The sequence below is a fragment of the Sus scrofa genome, chromosome 6, assembly GCF_054392235.1.
Source record: "Sus scrofa isolate SSC_HxYL_T2T_F1_AM1 chromosome 6, Sscrofa_HxYL_maternal_Yorkshire_Landrace_v2.0, whole genome shotgun sequence".
In the NCBI taxonomy this organism is placed as follows: Eukaryota; Metazoa; Chordata; class Mammalia; order Artiodactyla; family Suidae; genus Sus; species Sus scrofa.
This window is the reverse complement of record NC_139388.1, coordinates 156,925,573-156,950,566: the sequence shown is the minus strand read 5'-3', so window position 1 is coordinate 156,950,566 and position 24,994 is coordinate 156,925,573. Positions and strand designations below refer to the sequence as shown.

The 24,994-nt window shown below is 42.3% G+C and overlaps 1 protein-coding gene across 2 annotated transcripts; it reads right to left on the bottom strand.

Annotated features, from left to right (window-relative positions):
• Positions 1-882: 882 nt before the first annotated feature.
• Positions 883-24,994, bottom strand: CYP2J35 (cytochrome P450 family 2 subfamily J member 35). 2 transcript variants are annotated; one of them, XM_021096565.2, is made up of 9 exons: positions 24,752-24,994; positions 18,587-18,743; positions 16,917-17,066; positions 16,387-16,547; positions 13,747-13,923; positions 11,815-11,950; positions 9,086-9,273; positions 5,887-6,025; positions 883-1,394 (listed from the first exon to the last, which is right to left on the bottom strand). In XM_021096565.2, the coding sequence occupies exons 1-9, from the start codon at positions 24,959-24,961 to the stop codon at positions 1,216-1,218; spliced, it is 1,497 nt and encodes a 498-aa protein (XP_020952224.1). In that variant the 5' UTR covers positions 24,962-24,994; the 3' UTR covers positions 883-1,215. The 2 variants fall into 2 exon arrangements, with proteins under 2 accessions (XP_020952224.1, XP_084821038.1); XM_084964912.1 differs by lacking the exon at positions 18,587-18,743 and having other exon boundaries at positions 24,752-24,961.

Below are 24,994 nucleotides of genomic sequence, written 5' to 3'. Positions count from 1 at the left end.
AAAGAACTGGCTTTTCTCTGACTCCCAAGCAGCAGGAAAAACAAAACAAAACAAAACAAAACAAAACAACAAAAACCAAAGTCAAAACCATGGCTTCATGGCCGATCTTGTTCTGAGCTACTTAAATTACTTAGTTCAAACAGCTTTAGAAAATGAGATCTGTATGGTGTGGCCCAGTTTAGCAGGTTTGTTCACATGGGGGTTGGCATCAAAACCCAGGGACTCTCACTGGTACCCGGCCTGTCAGTTTAGGACCATTTTCTCCCCCTTGGGGACCACATGCAAGAAGGCTGAACAAGATTCTAGCATTTCTGGCTCCTGCTATAAAATATTCTCCTATGGATCAGTTGATTTTAGGCCTGGAATACATCTCAATCAAGAGGTGATAATCACTGGTGAGAAAAGATCACACCCACCATGGTGTCAAATCTGATATGAAATAATTTAGGATTAAATGCCTAAGAGAGGATTAAAGGTAAAAAGACAGCTTAAAGACAGAAAATAGTTACACATTTGTTCCCTATACATGCTTTCCAGGTTTGGTTAATTTTAGTCACACTCTCCATGGTCCTGGGACCAAGGTCAAGGTCATGTGTCCTTAGGAGAACAAGAGAAACTTCTTTTTCCATAGAAACATGCCTATAAATCAGGAAACCACCTACCCTGTTGAATTCCTGGGGGCTAATCTGAGGCAGAAGCAGGAGAAGCCTGCACAGTGCTACCAAGCATGACATTCTTTCTGGCCAACCTCTGAGGCTGCAACAGGGTCGAACTTCTAACTCTTATTGACCATTTGGCACGACTTTGACCCAGACCATCTCAACAGGCCAGAAGCAAATCCCCACCTAAGGAAGGAAGCAGGAAGGAGGCAGATCACAGCTATGACTTTATGATGAGCTTTATGGTTTCCAAACCAGTTAAAGTCTTTTATTTCTCCTGATTTTTACAGCAGTTCTTCCTTTACAGAAGCAATCATGATCCTCTTTAAATCTCCCAGATGAAAAGGCAAATGACTCACATACATCATAACTGATTTGCCCAGGGCCACACTGGAGATGGCAAAGCTGGGGTTTGAATCCAGGTTCCTCTGAGTGCAGTTCCTAGGACCTGTGCTCAGAGGCACTTCATGCTGTCCCCTCACTTCTGAGCAGGAGCCCCTGCCTTGGGGGAGGTGCCCATTCTCCCTGCTTTTCTTCCCCTCCCCCTCCCACAACCTCATGCCCTGGGAACAGCACAGATGCGGGAGGTGACTGGGGAGAGGGTCAGGCCCACCCTGAACTTGAGGCTCAGCTTCTCATTGTCTGGAGGCCTGAAGGAGAATTTTTGTAAAAGGGAAGTAAAGAAAACGAACAGCTCAGTCCTGGCCAGCTGCTCTCCAAGGCACGCCCGCTTCCCTGCAAGACAAAAGCGTAAGAGGAGTTACCTTCCTGGTGGTGTCTGTGCCCAGCAAGGACTGAGATCTTCTACCATGTCTGGCAAAGCCTGAGCCTGGGGCGGGCCTGCTGGGCCTGGGGCTTTATGGACTCGGCTTGTTAGATCCCAACCACCTGGGTTCACCCAAGCCCAGAAAGCATCAATCCACAATCACACACACTCCAGAGCCTCCAGAGGTGGGCAGGTGAGGCACAGGTGTGAAGGTTCAGGGTGTAGATGGAGGAAGGGAGGGGCCTGGGTCGACTAGAAAGTGGCATTCAGCCTAAAGTCTTTCCAAAACCCATTAGCAAACAAAAAACACAAGCGCAGACAAAACCCAAAAGTCTGTGTTAAGGTTTTCAATTCTTAAAACTGTTGCAAAGTATAAGCAAGTCAATGTCAGAGTAAGGTTTCTCAAGTGTAAGGCATCTTTTTCTTGTGTCAGGTCTTCCTCCTTAATGGCTGGGACTCTCCCTGCCATGGCTCCTCCTGCAGGACAGACCCCCCTCTCATCAGGCTGTGCTCTGACCCCCACTCCAGGTCTCTGTTGCCCCCTCCCCTTCCTGAGTGCTCTTCTCGCCCCACTTGGGCTACAAGACCCCACACTGGTCTCTACCTCCATTGTTCTTGTGTGGGTTTGAACAACTTCCTTTCTCCCTAGTGATATATATTCAATGCAGAAAGGGAAAAAAAAGTATGGAAAGTATAAACACAATGGAAGAAGTCTATAATCCCATAATCCAGACCAAATCCTCACTGTCCTTGTAAGAATTCTCCCGCAATCACTGGGATTATCTCTGTGGTTAACACCATGTGCTGTTTTTGCTACTTTGCATTTCCCTTGTAATGAAATATTCTTGGAAAGACATTAATGTGTGAATGCCTCAATTTTGTTTTCATCCCATAACAAGTTGTTGAGGAAATAAAATTAGAGAATATCAGTAAAAGTGTTTAATGAGAGGAAATATGCTTCAGAATTATGCCGTTATTGTATAATTTTGTTCCTGTTTCCCACAGCACATGCCTAACCACCTCTGCTCCCCCATCCTTATCTCTTTACCCATCACAAATAGTACAAGGTAGAAATTTGTTAAAATGGCACCAAATCAGCTGCACTGTAATACCTAAGATTCTCCTAGAAGAACCCAGATATCATGACAAAATTGGACCCTCTGGAAGGTCAGGAACCAGAGTTAAACTAGTAGTTCCATCAGTAACCAGGTCTAAGCTATGAGTACCCCTTAATTCTCACAGAACTTAACAATCCTGGCGTGTCAAACATGTGAAATAATTTCTCTTCTAACTATGTTATGTGGCTGAGCAGGGCTATTAGTAAGACAGCAGCTATGACTTTGCTTTTAAAATCATGGAAATGAGGGCTTAGTTTCAAATTTTCATCCTGGTTTATAGAAAACTTGAACTTTCTCCTTGCTTCTTCCACTAATGGGGCATCACCTACTGAATAGGTCAATTACCTCATTAGCAAAATGAGAAAGCTGACCTAAGTTTTTTTTTTTTTTAAAAAAACAAACAAACTCTATGTAAACTTATTTCCTATGAGCCAGTGATTTTTTTTTTGAAAAATGATGAATTAGCCACTTGCCTTTCAGGAACCTATCTGCTGCTTTGTTGGATAAAGTGGGAAAAACTTAAATGAGGAAAATAAAATATACATCTGTAATACTATTTTTTTTTTGTCTTTTCTAGGGCCGCACTCGCGGCATATGGGGGTTCCCAGGCTAGGGGTCTAATTGGAGCTGAAGCCACCAGCCTACACAACGAGGGATCCGAGCCGTGTCTGCGACCTACACCACTGATCACGGCAACGCCGGATCCGTAACCCACCGAGCGAGGCCAGGGATTGAACCTGCAACCTCATGGTTCCTAGTCAGATTCGTTAACCACTGTGCCACGACAGGAACTCTCTGTAGTACTATTTTTGAATCTGCCCTGATGGTGGGCACCTCCCCCAAGGCAGAAAATATAAATCTATTATAATATCATAGAAGCTGCCCTCTTTGTGCACGTGTCCTAACTGCACACCTGATCGTCTTTTCCAAGAGAAGGGAAGGAGGGGTCCACACCCCTTCCCTTCAAGGAGACTGTTTTGTGCTGGATCAAGAATGAGGCAAAGCCACTCTGTGCCCAAGATGGGAGTGTGGTGGAAAAACACCTTGACAGTGATGTTGACATTTTAACTCAGTGCACTTTTCAGGTTTCTGTTTCCTGTTCTGTTAGCGAGACCTTATTCTAGGACAGCTGAGGGAATCCCCACACTTCTTGCCATCTCTGAATTTCATTCCTTCTTAGGCAAAAAGACAGATAGGGAGACCACCTGATTGCAGCAATGGCTCCAACTTCCCCCTTACCCCTGTATCCACATCATTTACAATGTGATTTCCTAGCCCGTCAGATACAAATTATAGTGTTCTTCCTTCCCATTGACCTGGGGCTGACCTTATGAGCTGCATGGGCAACAGAATGCAGTGTGAGTAATGGTTGTCAGTTCCAAGCCTGGCCCTTAGGAGGCGCTGTGTGCTTCTATTCTGAGGTCTTATCTTTCACTTATGCACCAGCTGGGCTAACTGAGGCCCATCCCAGATCTGCATTCAACCACCTGCCTTCCCCCAAATGCAAGAGAGCCCAGCTATGATCATTCGAGCTCTCAGCTCAAGTGTGGACTTATGAGTAATAATATATACTCACTGTTTTAACTCACAGTTTTCCACCTTTGTTATGTACCAATATAATAACTGATACATATAATATGAACTCAGTGAATCTTAAGATGGAAGAGCTTTAAGTGGGAAAATGAGTTACATTCTATTTGTCAAAGAAAGAGTACTAGAACTAGCAAAACTTCTTGCTATAAGGCTTAAATGAGATAATTTACCTGCAAATGAAATCTATCATAAAAAGGTATGTTCCAACTATCAACAGCAAAAAAAAAAAACAAAAACAAAAACAAAAAAATAACAACCAACCAATAAACAAAAAGCCAGTGAGGCAAGAATAATTATAATACTTGGAATACACAGCTGAAGCTCTATAATAATATAGTATGTATATCTATAATATGAAATCTAAACCTCTTGTAGATAGAAAGATTGGAAGGTATTCTTACATCTCATATCTGCTGCCATATCAGGAAGTGATTTCTCTAATGAGAGCAAAATTGACACAGAACCAGAGGAAAAAAGGCAAAGAAGATCTAATCAGAATTAGTCTAGATACACTCAGGAGAGGGTCCATTAACAGGAAAGGATGGGCTCAGGATCACACCTACACGGTTTCAAATTCCAAGCCCTCCCTTTCCGTATATTAGTGGTATGATCAGTAAAATGATACTCTCTCAGAAAATCAACACATATTTCATTTAAATTAATTGTAAGAAAGCTACCATGAATTTCAGACTGTCAACTCAGTGAGGCATTTAGTTACTTTTCTAGAGACACTGTTCAGAAGGGCATGGGCTTTAGTTGTTCATAAACCTGGTTGACACTGAGATCTAGCTCTGCCACCTCAGCTTCATGACTTTAGATGCGATGCCATAGTTGACCCTGCTATGCCTCAGTTTCCTTACCTCCAACGTGGTGATAGGAACTTGTAAGGTTACACTAGAACACATGCTCCTTAAGAGATTATTTTCTGCTTTATTTTTTGTCATATTTCAGGGCCGAAGACTTGACTCAAAACAGGTGCTCAGGAAATATTTATAGAATTAAGAAATTGGGAAAATAGTTAAAACAATCACTGCAGCATACCTAACTCAATGTCTGGAACTACTTAGAATTTTTCTCACTCATTTGACAGTGTTACAAGGTAAAACACCCTTTTCGATCCAGCTGCCTTAGAAACGTAAGAGAGAGTTTTCACTGTAACCCCTTTTGTATCTTTCAAGTTGAGCACCAGGTGTATATATTCGCTAGATTTTTAAAGGGTCATCAGAATTTAAAAAGTCAAAGGGCCTCTTCAGGGAGCACTAGTAGAGTAGAAACCCACCTAGTTAGGACCATGGCACTTAGAGTCACTCCTGATGCCCATAATGAGAAGCAAACAGCTCCTTTCCTTGCCCCTCCCCCACATCCTTCTTAGAAATTGGCTCCAGTTCTGTGTGAGTAGCTGGCCCTTTAAGAACTTGAGACATGTAAAAACTCTATAAAGCTGGCAAATATCCAGCCTTCTCTGTGGGCAACAGGAAGGGACTGAGCTTCTGTCCCCAGTGTCCTCGAGCCTAGAATAAAGTGACACTGACTCTCCATCGGAGTCAAGTAAGGGCTTAGGAAGTAAGGGCATGAGTTCTGGTGATGCCCTGCACAGGGAATCCTGGGAGCAACCAATAACAAGAGGGAGCCAGGCTGGGCAGGGCTAACCTGAGACCTTCCTGCTGAAGCAAAGCCCCACAGGGAGAAGAGTGGGGAAGGGCTGAAAGAGGGACTCCAGGTTCCCACATTCCTATTTATTGCCACTCACCTATTGAGAAAGGCAGAAAGGCTTCCCGTTTCTTAAACTTTCCATTCTCCAGAAAATGCTCTGGATTGAATGTGTCTGGGGTGGCCCACTCTGCGGGGTCCCTGTGCAGTGCAGTCAGATTAATCAGGACTGTGGTCCCCTGGAAAAGACAGCAAAGACTCAGGCAAGGTTTGACCAGCACATCACAACTGTGTAAAGGGGGAGCCATCCCCAGGTCTCCCAGCAAGGCTACAGTACCATGAACCCTCTCAATGCCCCCAACCTATCATTCTCAGAGCCCACCCCCTAGGACCCTCCCCCATGCCATGCACAGCCTACAATGATGGACTGGAATTTACTGCTGGGAATATTACCAGGGAGGTGTGACTACTCTTGACTGCAGGTGGGTCTCTACAGGACCTGTCAGTGCAGAACATGAAGGGAATGTGTGCACATCAATGAGAGAATAATGAGACATTGGCCAGTCAGGTCTGTTCCAAAATCAACCCAGCTTCTCAGGGATGTGATAACTATGGCAGCTCTTCCAAGGTAAAAAATGCCTATTTCTTTATTTTCTTCCATTTTCTTCCCTCTAATGTCTAGTGTAGTCCACAGAAGGTTTAATAATAGATTTAGGATATCCAAGGAAAAGAACCAGGATCCTCCCAGGAACTTTGCAAGAAACCTGGGAGACCCCCTTACTGCTTCCTTTCCCCTCACTATGCCTTCATCCAACCCTTCAGCAAGGTTGGTTTATTTCACTTTAAACTTCTCTTGATTCTGTCACCTCCATTTAGGTCCACCACTGCCACCTTGGTCTAGGCGTCCCCTTGATTGTCTCTACTCCCATCATGGCTGCCTAACTATGCCCTGCATCCTCTCTTTCCTCTTCCATTGTGCTGCACATGCTGAAAGCAGAGTGAGCTTTAAACAAGCCTTAATCATGTCACAGCCATCCACACTGTGAACGTGACAGATGTTCTTCAATAGCTTTCCGTCACTCTTAGACAAAGGGTACATCACTGATGCCCATCTACCACTTGGTCTGCCTTCACTCCGACTACAGGAATAGAACACATGCCATGTATTCTTACCCATTTCCATGCCTTTTTTTTTTTAGATGCCCAGCAGCATATGTAGTGCCCGGGCCAGAGATCAGATCTCAGCCAAAGTTGCAACCTAAGCCACAGCTGCAGCAATGCCAGATCCTTAACCCACTGTGCTGGGCTGGAGATAAAACCTGTGACCTGGTGCTCCCAAGATGTCTCCGATCCTGTTGTGCCACAGAGGGAACTCCTCATTTCCATGCCTTTTAAATCCTGTTTACCTTGCCTGAAAATGTCCTTCCTCCTGACTGTGTCAAGGAGATAACTCATAATCATCCTTCAATCCTCAACTCAAATATCACTTCCTTTTGGAAGCTTAGAAAAAGGCCACTCTTACTCCCACTTCTCATTCAAGCCAGCCTGCATCTTTAGAGAAGCGAGTGAGTTTATTCCCTTAGGTTGTTATCATGCTTTGTACTTAGAAACTTTCATGATTATTTCACTCAGAGCTGTTTTGCCAGACCTGAACATTTTAGGTGCTTAATGAACATATGTTGAATTAATAAAGAATAGTAACTGCTATTTTGAGCACTTTTTATACTATGCACTACGTTAAATGTTTTACATGCATCACCTCATTTTACCTCCATCTTTGATGTAGGTTTAAATGTATTTTTTCAGGTAAAGAATTTGATGCTCTGAGAGGCTGGTTAAGATGCCCAAAGTCACACAGTGGAAGGAGGTGGAACTATGATTTGCACTAGGACATTTAATATTAAAGCTGTGGTTCCCAGCCTCTGTAGGATATAGTCAATGAGATAGCGCAGTCCCAAGGATGATCATTCAAGTCGACACTAAAAGTCAGTGTTAGAAAGAGTATGTTGACCTGGGCAATTTCCCTGCAGCTAAATAAATTATCATAAAAAATGCAAAGGATACATGTGAAATAATGTAGAGTTCAGATTTCCCCCACAAGATGGTCAGACAGCGAGAAAATGGTGAGTACAATGGCTGCAGGAATAGGTACCACGAGAGGTGCAATAGGGAAGCTCCTCTGGTTCTGCCTTGAGGTCTTCCCCAGTACGACACACACAGAGGGACTTAGACAAACTGGAGTGGATCCACAGAGGCTCACCAAGGTGGTGAGAAAGCACAGGAAGGGTAAATGTGGAGAGTGGACACGAGGGGGCACAGGAGAGCTGCCTGCCAAAATCCTGAGTGGTGAGCATAGAGAGAGCAGGATTTACTTCCTGGGGACAGGGAATTTAACAGGGACCCAGGGAGAACTACTACAAGGGAAACTCTTTTAAAATCAAAGTAAAGCAAATCCTGTGGAGGGAATACAAAAAGTATGAACCTGAGACTCAGAGCAGCTCTGTTTCTGGATCCCAACTCTAGTCACTTGGTAGCTGAGAGATCTTATGTAAGATTAATCACTCTCTGAGCCTTGGCTTCCACATTTATAAAATGAGAATAACAGGATATTTTGAGGACTGATCAAGACATTCTGAAAGAGCCTGTATGGTCCATGGTACATAATCACTGCTTAATCAGCACTGGTTCCTTTCTCTCCAGAACTGATACTTAGCACTGCTCAGGCTTGGCTTGGTTTCCCTTGTGAGGTGATAGTCCCATCACAGGCTGTAAGTCAGAGCTGGAAGGACACCTGTGGGGATATTATGTTAGAATCTCCAGCACTGATGTGATATTGGGTCAGGTGGTCTCAAATCCCCCTTCGTATTTCAATATTCTATTTCCCCAGGATTGTGAAGCAGAATTTCCAAACTAATTCTGGCAGGTTCCTAGTCCTGTGAGATTATACATCAAGATAAAAAAGGAAGGTCATGGCAAAGTTTGATTGAGAATTACTGCTTGCTGTATCCCTACAAAGGGTCACAACACATATCTGGTAGTAAAACCCTGAGCAATCTCGTAACAAAGAAAAGCCAGGCTTTGACTTAGGAATCCCTTTTCCCCTCTGTAGTACTTATTAATATCTAGTTGAACTAACTTCCAAAGTTCACACATGGGAAAAAAGTACTTTATCAAATATATCTCTCCCTATGTAAGTGATTCCCAAGGACACGAATACATGTCACTTTTCCAGTTGAGATTCCTACCATTTTAAAAGTATAAACTTGGAGATCTGAGGCTGCAAGTAGGTCCCTAATTACCTTGGGCAGGTGGTATCCAGCCAGGGTGGTATCAACTGCTACCTCCCTGGGCACATTCAGGGGGATGATGTTGCCCATTCTCTGCACCTCGTGGATGACAGCGTTGGTGTAGGGCATGGACTCTCGAGCTGCTGTGCTTGGCTGCTGCGATTGGCCAAGCACCCTGTCAATCTCAGCTTGGACTTTCTCTGGAAAAGCAGAGGAGGTTCTATTATTCTGATATTCATTAACTTAAGTCAGGTTAAGTTAAGGAATGGAAAAATCAGGATCAAAACGGTCAAAGTTATAGTAGGCTCTATATAGACTATTTTCGTATGGCAGCAGATGAGTGGAAAGTGAGCCCTGGTATAAGACAAATCTGGTGGCAAACTCTTGTTCTACAACATTCCTGCTACAGCTTATTGAAACACTTGGAGTCCCAGTTTCCTCTTCTTATCAGTGAGGATAAACTTACCTTCACCTTAAGGATGTTTCAAGCTGTACATGAACTGATTTAGTGGACCATCCAACCCATGGAAAATGATGCTAATATAGCCTCACTATCTGTCTTCCTTTTTTCTATAACAATAGAGATTTTAGTCCATACCTGGTTACTTAGCTAAAGACTACATTATCCAGATTCCCTTGTGATTAAGTTCTTGCTAATGGAATGTACATAGAAGGATGTTTAATACTTGCAACCTGCCCTTAAAAGGAGGGTATGTGCTTCCTTCTCCTTTTTCCCTTCCTGCTGGTGGGAAGGCAGCCTCAGTGGTAAGCCGTCTCTGAGAGTGCCTACAAGGGCGTCATTCTAGATACACAGAGCAATGTGCTGGAAGGAGCTTGGACCCCAAAGATTCTTCAGAGTCGAGCTTAGATATTTGCACTTGACTAAGAAATAAAATTCCATTTTTAACCGACCGTTTAAAAACTTTTAAATGTTGGTAAAATATACATAATATAAAATTTACCAACGTAACCATTTTAAGTGTGCAGTTTAGCAATGTTAAGTATATTTGTATTGTTGTACTACCAATTTTCAGAACTTTTTTATTTTGCAAAATTGAAACTTGGTATCATTCAATCATAACTCCCCCTTTTCTACTACACCTAGCTTCTGAAAATCAGCATTTTACTTCCTTTTTCTAAGACTGCAACCACTCTGGATACCTCATAAAAATATAATCATACAGTCTATGTCTTTTTTGACTAGATTAGTAAATTTAGCATAGTGTCCTCAAGGTTCCTCCATATTGCAGCATGTATCAGAAAATTTCCTTTTTAAGGCTGAATAATATTTTACTGCATCCACATTTTGTTTATCCATTTATCCATTGATAGACACTTGGGTTTCTTCCACCTCGTATGCTATTTTAAGCCATTGTTTTTGTTTTGTTTTGTTTTGTCTTTTGCCTTTTCTAGGGCCACTCCCTCGGCATATGGGGTTTCCCAGGCTAGAGGTCTAATTGGAGCTGTAGCCGCCAGCCTACACTAGAGCCACAGCAACGCTGGATCCTTAACCCACTGAGCAAGGCCAGGGATCGAACCCACAACCTCATGGTTTCTATTCAGATTCATTAACCACTGCACCATGACGGGAACTCCACGCCATTGTTATTTTGGAGCTTCTAACAGAGGAAACAAATCTATATCCTAACTAGGTGGCTTTTAGTCTTAAAAAAATGCAGTTTATAGTGATTAATGCATATATTGCTTCATGACTCAGGACAAATAACAAAAAATTACAAACATAAAATGTACTCTTATGCATATACAGATAAGGAAAGAAAGTTTCATGATAAAAAATTTAACCTTAGTACCCAGGAAGCACACTGCTCTTTTCTAACGTAATTTATTTTAGGATAGAAAGTTGGACTTGATCCACTAATGCGACTTTATCCTGTTAATCAAATGTTACCTGCAGTTTGAAAAACTGTATCCTAACAGACCCCGTTCTTCATCTACTCAACCTATTCTGGGACGTGGAGAAAGAAAATGGTTGGAGGAGCCACTGTTCTGGAATGGACTACGGCCTGCGGGGAAGATATTTAAATAATGTGTGTTAAGTAAAGTAGAGGAGTGGCAGCGTTTCTGGAGGAAGGACATGCAAATAATTTTTTAAGAATACAGAAACATCTTAGAGGAGGTTGTATGTGAATAAATTCTTCCAGCACAGTTAGTGGTTTACTGTGCAAAGAAATAAGGGAAATGCTAGGGAAGAGCGGGGGTGATGCTGAGAGGAACACATCAGGACAGTGTGAAGAAAAGGCCATGGGATTTAGTGAGGCCACCACACACGATGGGCAGAGTCAAGGCTGGACAGGCAGAAAGAGGCACATCAGAGGATATGACATACCAGACGAGGGAGTTTGAACACTGTCCACAGGGTGAAGGAAGACATAACTTAAAAGGTGTGTGGGGGGGTGGGGGCTGTGCCCAGATTTCACATGGGAGTGGAATGAAGCTCTTTCCTGGAACTCGCCATAATGTCAATGGACTTCACTGTTGCCTCCTCTGGACTCTGAGCTTCCTGAGGACAGGAATCTCTGTTATATGTGTGTTACATGGACCCATTTTAATTCTGACAGAAAAACTGAAGAAGGTGCCTGGTCTCAAGTCCACCTGGCCCTGTGACTGTCCTACCTGTCTCCCCATCCTACCAGGCTAGCCTCTGGCCCCACCTTTGGAACAGTGTATTCCAGGAGGCCCCATCCTGACCTGATCCAGGTCCACCTGCTAATTGTGCTCACCTTGGACTTCAGGGTACAGGGCCATGTAGAGCAGACCCCAGCGCAGCGTGGTTGACGTTGTCTCAGTTCCAGCAAAGAAGAGGTCCAGGGTGCTACAGATGAGGTTTTCCTCATTGAAAACTGAAGGTGAACTGCCCTTTTGGTAGAAAGTACAATGATTATTGGCTTGTTCAGATGGTTCTTAGTTATCATAACATGTGGGGGGTCATCCTAGAGAAAACGTGGAAGGAGAGACCCCAGGAGAAATGACTTGCCCTTTGTCCATTGCAGGAGGCAGAGGCTCATTACTGCCATATCATTAGCATCCTTCTGCCCCAAGTGCTGGAAACTTCTGTTACCTTTGGTTGATGAGAATCAAGACAACTAATTTTTTTTTGTAACTTCCATAATATTGGAGAATCTATTAGTACAGTGGAAAAACAGCCTTGGGTTCCAATATTACCCACATCCTTCACTAAATCTGTATGACATGAAAAAGTTACTGAATTTCCCTGTGTTTGCGTTTCCTTTTTCATAAAATAGAAATAACAACACAGACTCCTTAATGTGGTATTATGTATTATTTGAGATGGAAAAGGGCATGTAAATCCCCAACAATTGTTTGTACTGATATCAGAGAGAATAAACTGAATTTCTCTACAGTAAAACAATTCTCACATCTCCCCATTAACCTTTCTGTTTCTAGGTTTAGCTTCTCTGATCCCAACAGTCATTCCCCATGGCACTGCAGCATCTCTAGCACCTTCTTCTAGAAGCTTCAATGCATCCACATTCCTCTGTGTGTGGTCCCTCACCTGCATGCCTTACAGTAAGTGATGTCTCCTCCTCAGAGGAAAAGTCAAGGTTCCTATTAATGTTATGCTAATAAGGTAAAATAAGAGAGCAGATGGAAAGAAACCCACTTTTCTGTCTATTCCAGGAGAAGGAACAAATAATCTGATGGGTCAAAGATGGTGACGCTGATGCAGTAATGGGTATGAACCAGAGGGTTTACTATAGTAAGGGCTATACATTCAATTTGGCTTTTTCCCTTCTTCTTTCATATCATGTAGGAAAGTGGATGATAAGTGGATGAGGAAAGAAGGCAAAGTCCCTTCCATGTGAGTATAAACTCTGGCATCTGATTCAGCTTTACTTCTGTTCCGTGCTGGGAAGCTGGGGGAAGGGTAGGAAACTGGGCACAGGTCCAAGTGATAATGAAACAGTGCTTCTCCTTCCTTTTGTGTAAAGCTCCTTCAGACATGCATAGAGGGTAAAGAAGAGACTATGAAAAGGCAGTATGTGGGCTTTCCGAAAACCTTGAGTCAAACGATGTTAAACCTCAAGCTTTATTTCTCATTGGTCTCGTCAATTCTGAGTTAATGCTATTCCTACACCCAATTTTTACTCCCTTGTGATAGGCTGAAAGATGATGCACCATGACGTCCATATCTGAAAATTTGGAAACAGGGAAGAATCTCTTATATCACTGAATAAACTTGGTAGATCTGATTAAGTTAAGGATCTTGATATGGGATGATTGTCTTGGATAATCCCAGTGGCCCCAATATAATCAGAAGAGTCTTCAAAAGTTGGAGGCAAGAAAATCATAAAGACAAGATGTGAGGATGGTGGCAGAGATGATGGTATATTGATGGCTTTGGAAATAGAGGAAGGAGCCATCAGTCAAGGAGTGCGGGCTGCCTCTAGAAGCTGAAATGTCAATCAATGGGTTCTGCCCTAGAGCCTCCAGGAGGAGCATCCCTGCCAACACCTTGGCTTCGGCCCAGTGACACAGCTTTCAGACTTCTGACCTCCAAAATTATAATAGAGTGAATTTGTGATGTTTTAAGCCCCCAAGCTTGTGGTAATTTGTTACAACAGCAATAATAAACTAGTATGCCCTCATTTTCTTTTTAAGATAAAAAACTTGGGAAACTCTGGCTTCCTCACCTTTTCTATTTCCCGGAGGTAAGCGTCAATGAAGTCTCTTGCTTCAGCAGGATTCCAATCTCTCCTGTGATTTTCAATCACACGGGCAATAAACATTCTCAGTTTCTCCCTGTTACTAAAGATGATTTGGTGGGGTCCAGGAAGCAATTTCATTATCCGTGGAAAGACATTGAAGAGCTGATTGAGAAAAACAAAAAAATCACAGAGACAATGTGGTGCCAGTTTTCCACTTTTGAAGACAAGGAAACCGTCTTTTCCTTTCATCTCTCTTCTTTAATCTTTGGAGTCATCCTTGACTCCAATCCTCTCGCAACCCTTTTCTTACCCCCGTGTCAAAGAATTTCCACACTCCATCCAAAATACAACTAGTTTCAGACCGCTTCTCACCACTCCATCTGCTCTGCCGTTCTTGTACAATCCACTGACTTTGCTTACCTGGATGCTGTAAAGCCTCCCACAGTTTTCCGGCTGTTATCCCTGACCCCCTTCCCAGTCTGTTTTCCATGGAGCTGCCAGAGGGATCCTTTAACAGTTTAATCAGATCATTCACTTTCTGGCTCTCAATAGCCCAATGACTTTCCATGGCCTTTTGGCAAATTCCACATAATTCCTGTCCTGGCCCCTCCCACTCCTGTCACCTCCTCTGTCATCACCCTGGGCCATCTCACCCTCTCTTACTCTTTCCAGTCCAGCTCCATGGGCTTCTGTGGTCACATCAAGGATGTTCTTAGTTAGGCTTTTGCATTTGCAGTTCCTTCCTTGGAAATGCTCTTCCTCTGAAATCTGTATAGCTCCACCCCTTCCGTCACTAAGATGCTCCTCAAATGTCACATGCTTGGATCTGTCTTACCTAATGATCCTATAATTAGCAGAACTTACAGCATTGTCTTTCCATCCTTTATTTTCCTTCAAAGCAATGGTCACTGGCATGTGTGTATGTGTGTGTGTGTATGTGTGCGTCTAATATATGTCTATCTATGTATCTACAAATCTATTTATCTATCTAAACATATGTATATACATTTGGTTGCCTGCCCCCACTATGATGTAATATCCATCTGGCTCAAACTTTTTTTTCTGATAAAGAGGTTTTTTTTTGAATATATTATCACTATAATATCTAGTAGAAAATATATGGCCTAACACAGTGGAACGATGCCTATACTTAAAATGCAACAAACACAGATTTGACAATTAGCTGCTTTCTAGCGATAATACTTTCGTAATGAAAAGTAATAATGATGACGAAATTTGTCACTACTTAGTTTAACTTGCTTCTGCTGGGTCCCCAGGTAATTTTCATGATTGAATGACCTGAGATCTATACAGTATTTAACACAGAGCCAGTAACCACCATGTAGATTTGCTTACATATTCCCATATTCACTTATACACATCAGGATGCTTCATTTCATCTTTACATGATTGTTGTAAAAATTAACTGGGATAGAGTATGTGCAGTTGCCCATCAAAGTACCTGGCCTATTTTGGGTCTCTAAGAAATATTTCTTACCCCACCTCGCTGCCCCTCCCAGGAGTTTCTTTCCCTGAGGATAGTCAGCTGGGTACCCTCTGAACTCTCATGACTTTCTAGGTTCTGTCTTATTTGGACGGAAGAGGACAGAATGACTAACATGATTAGAAGTGAGAATAAGGAAAAATATTCAAAAATAACACTGACAATAACCATAATTGCTCACACTCATCACACTGCTTTAATGTGCCAGGAATCATGCTAGTCACTTTATCGATGTTGATGTGATGGGTCCATAAGGCTCCAGACAAAGATGCTTGTCAGGAGTAAATAATACACTTGGGGCTGCTTTTCTCCCAGAAGTGACTTCCAAATCCAGAAAAGTGGCTGAGAGACCAAGAAGGTGAACAGAGGTTTTGACAGACTCACAGGCCTTGCAGGCCAAATGTGGAGGAGGGCAGGGCCCATCCAAGGAAGAGAGAGATTTGACCCTCCCTCCTAAATCTATACCCCACAAAATTAGAAGATTGATAATATTAAATGTAGATGGGTACATATATCATACAACCATTTGGGAAAGCTTTAAATGTTTTTAGTTCCAGGTGTATATGCAAGAGAAAGGAGTGGATGTGTCCGCTCAGAAATAAAGGATGGAACAAAGATGTTCACAGAACTTGATCCATGACATCCCCAAACTGGAAACCTGTGCCTCAGTGGAGCAGAGGGTAACAAAGAGGGCCATGTTCATAAGTAGAGAGCTACGCAGAGTGAAAAAAGAGCCACTAACCCACAGGAAGCTCAAAACAATGTGCCAAAGGAGAGCCAGGCACAGAAGGGTAGTTCCGGTGGGCTAGGGAGGGGCATGGAGAGGAGAGACTCAAAGGTGATGGTGATATTTAGCTTCTTAAAGAAAACAAGGTAAGTTCATAGGCTTCAGGCATGCAACGTCTTGTACTTTACAGAAATGATAGAAACATTCTTTGAATATAACAAATATTTAACAACCTTATCAAACACAAAACTGATTGACTTCAAATGAGTTTGTGTTGAAGTCAATTTTAAAAGATTGCATTTTAGTTTAAAAAGAAAAAAAATGTAAGACCCCCATCTGTGTCTGACATGAGCCCATCACCTTTATCCAAGATAGGAAGTGAGAACTGCCTCACCTGGACCCGCACTGATTTTGGCAGACATGTGACCTCATCCAGCAGCCTCAGCAGCTCCTGGAACTGATCATCCTGGTAGTCAAAGCGCTCCCCAAATGTGATGGAGCAAATGATGTTGGAAACAGCATTGTTGATCTTGAAGTGTGGGTCAAAAGGCTGTCCTGGAGACAGAGGAAGAGATGGGCCCCTCAGATGGTTTGTTTTTATTTTCACTGTGAGTCCAGGCTACATGACATATGACATACTGACTATAGAACCAGCTCTGAGATGTGGCCCCAGCATCCCACATAGGGTCTTACACACAGCAAGTCCTCAGTCAATGCCAGCATTTAAAATAAGTGTTCAGTACCCATTCTCTTGTGCTTAATTCTTGAGCTCCATGAGGGCAGGTCGTGGTTAGCTGTGCACTCTTATCCCCTCTGTGCCCTACACAGTGGTGGATGCAGCACAGGCACATAGGTACTTACTGAGCATCTGGTTAGTGAATGAAGGAGTGCCAATCCCCAGCACCTGTCCTGTGACAAACTCACCATTCTCCTCTCTTACTGCCTGGATGAGGTACTGAGCCTCTTCCTGAATGCGTTCCTCTAAGCTCTTCTTTCCCAAACCAAAGTTCCTCAGTGTTGTCAGGGCGAACCTTCTTTGCTCCTTCCATACCTGGCCATTGGACATGATCAATCCTGGGAAAAAGAAAGCCAATATTATGAAGAGGAAGTCAACAAATGCTATGTAATATGTATCAGATGGGAGGAAGAAGAAGGGCATTAAGGCACCTCAAACTATTTAGAGAAATAATCCCATAGCAATGGATATAATGGCGTTCATTTGGTGATTGCTTGAGATGCTGACAAATTAGAGTTTGAATGTATTATTTAGAGTAGTATCAGAGTTCTGGTTGTGGCTCAGCAGAAACGAATCTGACTAGCAGCCATGAGCACACAGGTTCAATCCCTGGCCTCGATTAGTGGGTTAAGGGTCCGGTGTTACTGTGAGCTGTGGTGTAGGCCAGTGGCTATACTCCGATTCAGCCCTTAGCCTGGGAACCTCCACATGCCATGTGTGCGGCCCTAAAAAGACAAAAAAATAATAATAATAAAGTAGTATTCACAGGGAGTTCCCATCGTGGCTCAACGGTAAGGAACTTGACTAGTATCCATGAGAACAGAGGTTCTATACCTGGACTCACTCAGTGGGTTAAGTATCTGGCGTTGCCATGAGCTGCAGTGTAGGTCAAAGATGTGGCTCAGATCCTGAGTTGCTGTGGCTGTGGTGTAGGCTGGCAGCTGCAGCTCTGATTCGACCCCTAGCCTGGGAACTTCTATATGCCCTGGGTGTGGCCCTAAAAAGATAAAAAAAAAGAAAAAAAAAAAAAGGTAGTATTCACAGAAACTCTGAGGTATGTCCTCTTGTAGCTCCCCACCCCTTTTGTTGATGAGAAAACTGAGGCACAAGGGACAAAAGTAAACTATGCAAGGCATAGTGTTAGTAACTATCTGAACCGACATTCTCATTCAAGTGTGTTCTCCTCACTGTCATATCACTGGTGCCTGGCAGTCTTCACATGGCAAATAATAAAAAGAGTGAATAGATAAAACAATTCAAAAAAGAATGGAGAAGCACCTGAAGAAAAGGGGGCCTTGGTAGAATAGATTTGCGGTTTTCACTCCATTTTTAAATGTGTAAGTATATTTAATGACCATTTTAAGTATTTATCCCAAAGTGCTGTAACATAACCTGGAAGACCTGAAACACCTAGTGGGGCACAGCCTTAATAACAGAGATAAGGAGCCAGAGGCAGATCATATTATCAGCAGGAGGAAGCAGATGCATATGCATTTTCCTAGGGGAAGAGATTTGAAAGGGAAGCAGAAAGAAAGAAGGAAAACACATGATCTCTTCTTCTGCTTGAAAAACACATCCCATCATCAAGTGATGTGGACACTTATTTAGGAAATATCCAAAGTTAGTTCGTGCAGGTGACACAGCTTTTCCCAAGTCCCTGACATCAGTGCTGACCCTGTCAGGTCCCTGAGGGCGGGTCCATTCAACAGGGAAATGCGGGCACTCAGCTCCCTTTAGGGGCAGGAGTTTTATCATTGGTCTTGTCCCAGGGAAGTCTGGAGAATTACAGTCACAAAGGCACTTTTCACAGACCACCAGATATCAAACATACACATTTTACACTGGTCAAGGAACTTACCATTTTTCTGAAAGACTTGATTTAAGTTTATGGGACGGTTCACAAAGTTCTGGTCCTGGTGAACTAGGGCCTCTTTGATTAAGGGCAATCCAGTTATAACAACTGAAGAAAAGGCACCTAAATCCAGGCTCAAAACATTCCCATATTTTTTCACAAACTGAAAAACAGTAAAATAGTCACAGTTAAATATGCACAGTCTGTGTGTCCAAGAATTGAGGGTGTATGTAGCTGGTGGGGCTTTTATTGAAGGGGGTCTGAATTAATTATGTGCTAGGCACCCTGGCAGTAAACTGATATTCATGAACTTATTTGATTCTTATAATAACCCTGTCACATATATCAGTTTTCAAAAAAGAGGCACAGAGATGTAGTGCATAGTTGGTGGGCATGAAATAGTGTTATTTCTAGCTTGCTCTGTATGTCTTATCCTGAAATGAAAGCATGAAGATTTTCTCCCTCTCTTCCTCTGAGTGATGGAGCTCCCTGAGGATTAGCTGGCCCCGTGATTTCCCAATCAGAAACCACATTCCACAGCTTCTCTAGGTGTGGCCTATGGGACCTGGGAAGTAGTGACGTGCATCTTCCAGGTCAGCTGTCTAAGGAACGTTGATTTCTCACCACCTGACCCTTTCCCTTTCCATGAGCCAGAATTTACACAGAGTGATGTTGCAGGACGAGAGCATCAAGATAGAAGGAACTGAAGTTTCTGGAGGACTTTGTGGTGCAAAGAACCCCCCCGCCCCATCCTGGACTTCTGCTTACATCGGAATTCATTTGTGAGAAATAAATGTCGATCTGTTTTAGGGTTAGGATTAGGGGTTTTGGGTTCTTTTTATTATAAGCAGCTCCGTGTATATCCTTACTAATCCATTTTTCCACCTTATCTACCATTTCCCCACTTAGTCCAATAAGATCTTCTCTCAGTGACACAAATGTTCCTATAATTAACTATATAGCTATGGTAGAAAAAGTTTAGAAAAGGAGGGACTGTAAATAGGAAAAGCTCACATCCTTCCACACACACAGGCCAGTTTCTTCACTGCCCTCTCACTGTATTTTAGCACATGTCACTTTCATCCATTAAAAAAAAAATCTCCTGAAGGCTTTACTCCACATAGCCACTTGCCAAACTTTCCTTTCAAGTTCAGCCAAATGTGTCTCAACATTCTGCAGAGGTTATCCCCATGGCTTCTCACTCACTGTGATCATATCAGATGCCATCTTATACGGTTACCACAGGTGTATACCACTCATCTCACCACACACTGTCTTGCACAGTGCCTGCCGCGGGATAAACACTGCATAAATGTCTGTTGAGTAAATGAACCCCTGAATAAATCAGTTATCCTCTATATCATGAAAAGTTAGGTAACCCAAGTAGAGACGAAGGTGTGGGAGTCAAATAGTCCTGGGTTCAAGTCCTTGTTTGGCTCTTCTCTACTTTGAATAACTTGAACTAATTATTTACTGTTTGAAGGCATTTTCCTCAGTAGTAAAATGGGAACATCAGACGATGCCTAACCTGTGTGTCTGTCATGCAAATTAAATAATAATGAAAGTATAAATCCATATTCAACACCTAGCAGATAGTTAGTGCTTAATATTTCCAAGTGGCTAGAATGTAAATTTTTTTTATAGCTTTTCCTATTTTATTTTTTATTTTTTATTTTTTTTGTCTTTTTGCTATTTCTTGGGCCGCTCCCGTGGCATATGGAGGTTCCCAGGCTAGGGGTCCAATCGGAGCTGTAGCCACCGGCCTACGCCAGAGCCACAGCAACGTAGGATCCGAGCCATGTCTGCAACCTACACCACAGCTCACGGCAACGCCGGATCGTTAACCCACTGAGCAAGGGCAGGGACCGAACCCGCAACCTCATGGTTCCTAGTCGGATTCGTTAACCACTGCGCCACGACGGGAACTCCCTCTTTTTGCCTCTTCTAGGGCTGCTCCCACGGCATACAGAGGTTCCCAGGCTAGGGGTCTAATTGGAGCTGTAGCCACAGGCCTCCGCCAGAGCCACAGCAACTTGGGATCCGAGCCGCATCTGCGACCCACACCACAGCTCACAGCAACGCCGAATCCTCAACCCACTGAGCAAGGCCAGGGATCAAACCCGCAATCTCATGGTTCCTGGTCGGATTCGTTAACCACTGAGCCACGATGGGAACTCCAGATCAAATTTCTGATTCCAGAGAAGAGTGAGTAAAAGCATCCCATTTTACTCCTCCTACTATTAATTGGCACAGATTAAAAAAGAGATCCAACAAAATCCTACTGTGTCTTTTTCAAAGGATCAGAAAAAGTATGGCCCAGTAGGATAGACTCTTTCAACTTTTTTGCCTTCCTATTCTGGAAGCAAAACCATGAAAAAGCTGTGACCGTTCCCCATCACAATGGGTGCCTATGGAGGTGTTGGAGAACATGGGTGGAAACCTGTCTTCATCTGACCTCTGCAACCATAAGGTGACGCCCCCTCCCTACTGAGTCTGAGAGCTGAACTGTGACTATCACCTCTAATCTGCAGTAAAGGGTTTCCGTGGAGGAGTCAGTGGGCAAAGTTCTGATTTCTACCACTCTGAATAGGGGGTACCTCTTCCCATGGAGATGACATGGGGATCTCTGACTTCCTCTCTCCTCTGCAGTAAGGAAGAGGCTACCCTGCTCTGAAGTGTCTTCTGTCCCCATCCTCATTCTCTCCAGCCTGCACTGATGAGAATGTGGGGTAGAGTACTCTGGGGATGAGCAACACATAAGTGGGTTAGACCAGAAGAGCACTGCAGAGGCTTTATTACCTAAACTGACATTTGAACTACAATCCAAAATAGTGAGCATTCTGAACATAAGCAGGTTGATTATCTGCCAAAATGAAAGATTTATATAGAGTCTAGTGTGATACAACAAAATACACCACAGGTCCAGAATATGGTCCCAAATTTTTCATGTTACCAAGAACCAAAAAATTTCAACTTGAATGTGTTAAACAAATACTGAGATGGTAGAGGTGTTGAAATTATAGGGCAAAGATTTTAAAGCAGCTATTATGAATATGTTTCAATAAATGATAACACTCAACTTTTTTTAAATATGGAAAATCTTAAGGAAAGAGAAAATATATATAAGAATCAAAGGTAAATTTTCACACTGGAAAATACAGTAATCTTAAAAAAACTCAATAGAATATTTCCCTGGAGAGATGTTATGGTGGAAGAATCAGTGAAATTGAAAACATCAATAGGAAGTATCCAATCTGAATAACACAGAGAAAATAGAATGAAAAAAGAACAAGAATTGAGACTTTAGGACCTATCTACCTAAAACTCCAACACCTGTACCATCAGTGCCCAAGCTTATCAGAACAAAAGGGAAAAAATGTAGATTGAAAAAAATATTTGAAGAAATCATGGCTAAAAAATTTTCATATTTGGTTGCAGAAAAACCTACACATCCAGGAAGCTGTGAGTAAACATAATAAATCCAAACACAATTAGACCAAGATATAATCAAATCTCTGAAATATAAAAACAAAGAACACTTCTTGAAAGCATGCAGGGGAAAACAACTGGTTACTTATGAGGAACAGCAATTGAAATTACAGCAGATTTCTCATCAGGAACTATGGAGGCCAGAAAGAAGCGGCACAACATTTTATGGTGTTGAATGAAAGAAAGTGTTAACTTAGAATTCTATACCCAGTGACAATATACTTCAGAAATGAGATGAAATAAAGACATTCTTGGAGAATGTTTTTTCCCAGTAGACCAGTTCTAAAAGAATGGCTAAAAAATGGCTAAAAAAGTTGTTCAGTTAGGAAAGAAAGAACAACAGAAAGTGTAAATACATATGTAAATATAGTATATTGTTCTTCTCAAATTTAAAAATTGTGTTTGATAGGTAAAAGCAAAATTATAATATTGCCTGAAGTGATTCTCAATGTACACAGAGGTAATATTTAAGGCAATTAAATTATAAAGCTGGGAAAGTAAAAGGACCTAAAAAGTTTTAAGATGTTTATATCCACTTGAAATGGTAAAATGTTGATACTGCAATAAGCAATGTATGCATAGCATGTAATCTTTACAACAACCCCTTAAAACACAATACAAAGAGATATACTCTTTGTACATGAGTTAAAATGGATTTCTTAAAAAATGTTTAAGTGGCCCCACAGTAAGATAGAAAAACAGAGCAGAGTAATAATAAAGTGGGAAATAGAAAATCATATCAATTAATACTATGATATACTTAAGTATTAATATATCCATAATTACATTAAAATGATCTAATTTCACCAATTAAAAGACAGATATTGAGTTAATGAAAAGAAAACCCATCTATATGCATTCATCAAAATATAACCATGCAAGTAGGTTAAAAGTGAAAGAACATAGAAACATATACCATGAAAATATTAATCAAAAGATAGCTGTTGTGGCTATCGGATAAAGTTCAAACCAAGAAATTCACCAGAAATAAAGGGAGATTACATACTAATTAAAGAGCCAATTCATCAAAATGACATAATAATTTTAAAGCATATGTACCAAATAAAAGGGCTGCCAAATACATAAATGAAAAATACCAGAACTGCCTAGAGACATAAAAACAAGTAATTATAACTGGAGACATTAACATGCCTCTCTGAGTAATTGATAGAATCAGTTGATAAGAAATCAGCAGGGGTACAGAAGACCTGAAGAACACAACCATCTAAAACGGTCTAGCTGACATAGAGTATAGAACACTGCTCAACACAACAGAATACACATTTTTTCAAGGATGCATGGAATTATAGCTGGGGGTCTACATATTTTTTAAAAATTGAAATCATACAAAATATGTTCTTTGACCATAATGGACTCAAACTGGAAATTGTTAAGAGAAAGAAAACAAGAAACTCTCCCAATACTTGGAAATTAACCAATACATTTATTAAACAAGGGTACAGGTTTAGGAGACTAGTTTTATGCCTTTTTTACATTTTTAAAAAAATTTTTATGGCCGTACCTGCAGCATATGGAGGTTCCCAGTCTTGGAGTCTAACCAGAGCTGTTGCTGCTGGCCTACGCTAGAGCCACAGCCACACAGGATCCAGCTGCATTTGGGACCTACACCTCAGTTCAGGGCAACACCAGATCCTTAACCCACTGGGCGAGACCAGAGATCAAACCCGCAACCTCATGGTTCCTAGTCAGATTCGTTTCCGCTGTGCCAGAGTTAGAGTTCTGGGACCAATCCTGTCAGTGGCAATATTGGGTGTTTCTCCTAAAAAGTAATGAAACCTTCTCCATTTCAAAGTGAGTTTATATTACGGGCTTGTGTTTAAAGTGCTCCAATAATTTCTAGGGAAAGGGGAATTATTATTTGTTGGGCAACTAGTATAAGCTATGTTAACAATGAAATTTTCAGTGTTTTATTTAATGTTCAAAACCACAAATTACTGTGTAGTCTGTCAGCAAGGCACCTGTGCTAATAGGCAGGGAAGAAACTGAAGATTCTTGAAAAGTGTTGGATGCTGGAGAGAATTTTAAGGACCTCAGAGTGGCCACAGTTAGGAAGCCCTGATGGAAGATGATTATAAAGAAGTAAAAAGAGGCTGTTAAGAAGCGCTCCAAATAGCTCCTTACCCTGTATGAATTCTGGGAAGAAGCAGGAAGCACTAAGAAAGTCTAAGCAGAGGAATGACATTGAAAAATGACCACTTTAGTGAGAGTGGATTGTAGGGTGAGGAGGCTGAAAACAAGGGGCTCAGTCCGTGTGGGGATGGAAGGAATTTGGTTGAAAAGCAGGGAGGATTTAGGTGTGATATCACCATTTTCACATGGGAAAAGGAACTTTCAAGAAGGAAAGTATAGCATCCCCCTGCCCCCAGGATAATATTAAAAAAGGCAAGATCATCACATTATAAATAGAATGTTCCAATAATATGTAACAAGACACACAATTAAATGACTTAAAGAACACACTTAAACAAGAAACACAACTATATTTCACGCCTAGAAAGGACGAATGGAATCATGCCTATTAACAGTGAGGAGAGCGAGGCTCAAAGCGAGATAGACCTAGGTGCCCGCTTTTGCATCTGAGCCTCCCAACCTTCCGCCCTTGATACCCTTAATGGCCTTTGTCTTGCAGGCCAGGCTCCTGGCAACTTCGCCCGCTCTTACCCGCTGAAGTGACAGGTGCCACTGCTCAAAGTCCAGATGGAGGAAGTTGCCTACGAAGGGCAGGCGCAGGGGCCCAGGCGGGTAGTTCTTTGGGCGCCACCTTTTGAGGATGTCAGCAACGAAGAGAAAGGCGACGGCACTCAGCAGGAGAGCGCTGGGACCAAGCGCGGTCCCGAAAACCTCTGCCAGGAAGCCCACTGCACCAAGCATGGCTGAGACATCCGCCTGCTCTTCCGTGGAGTG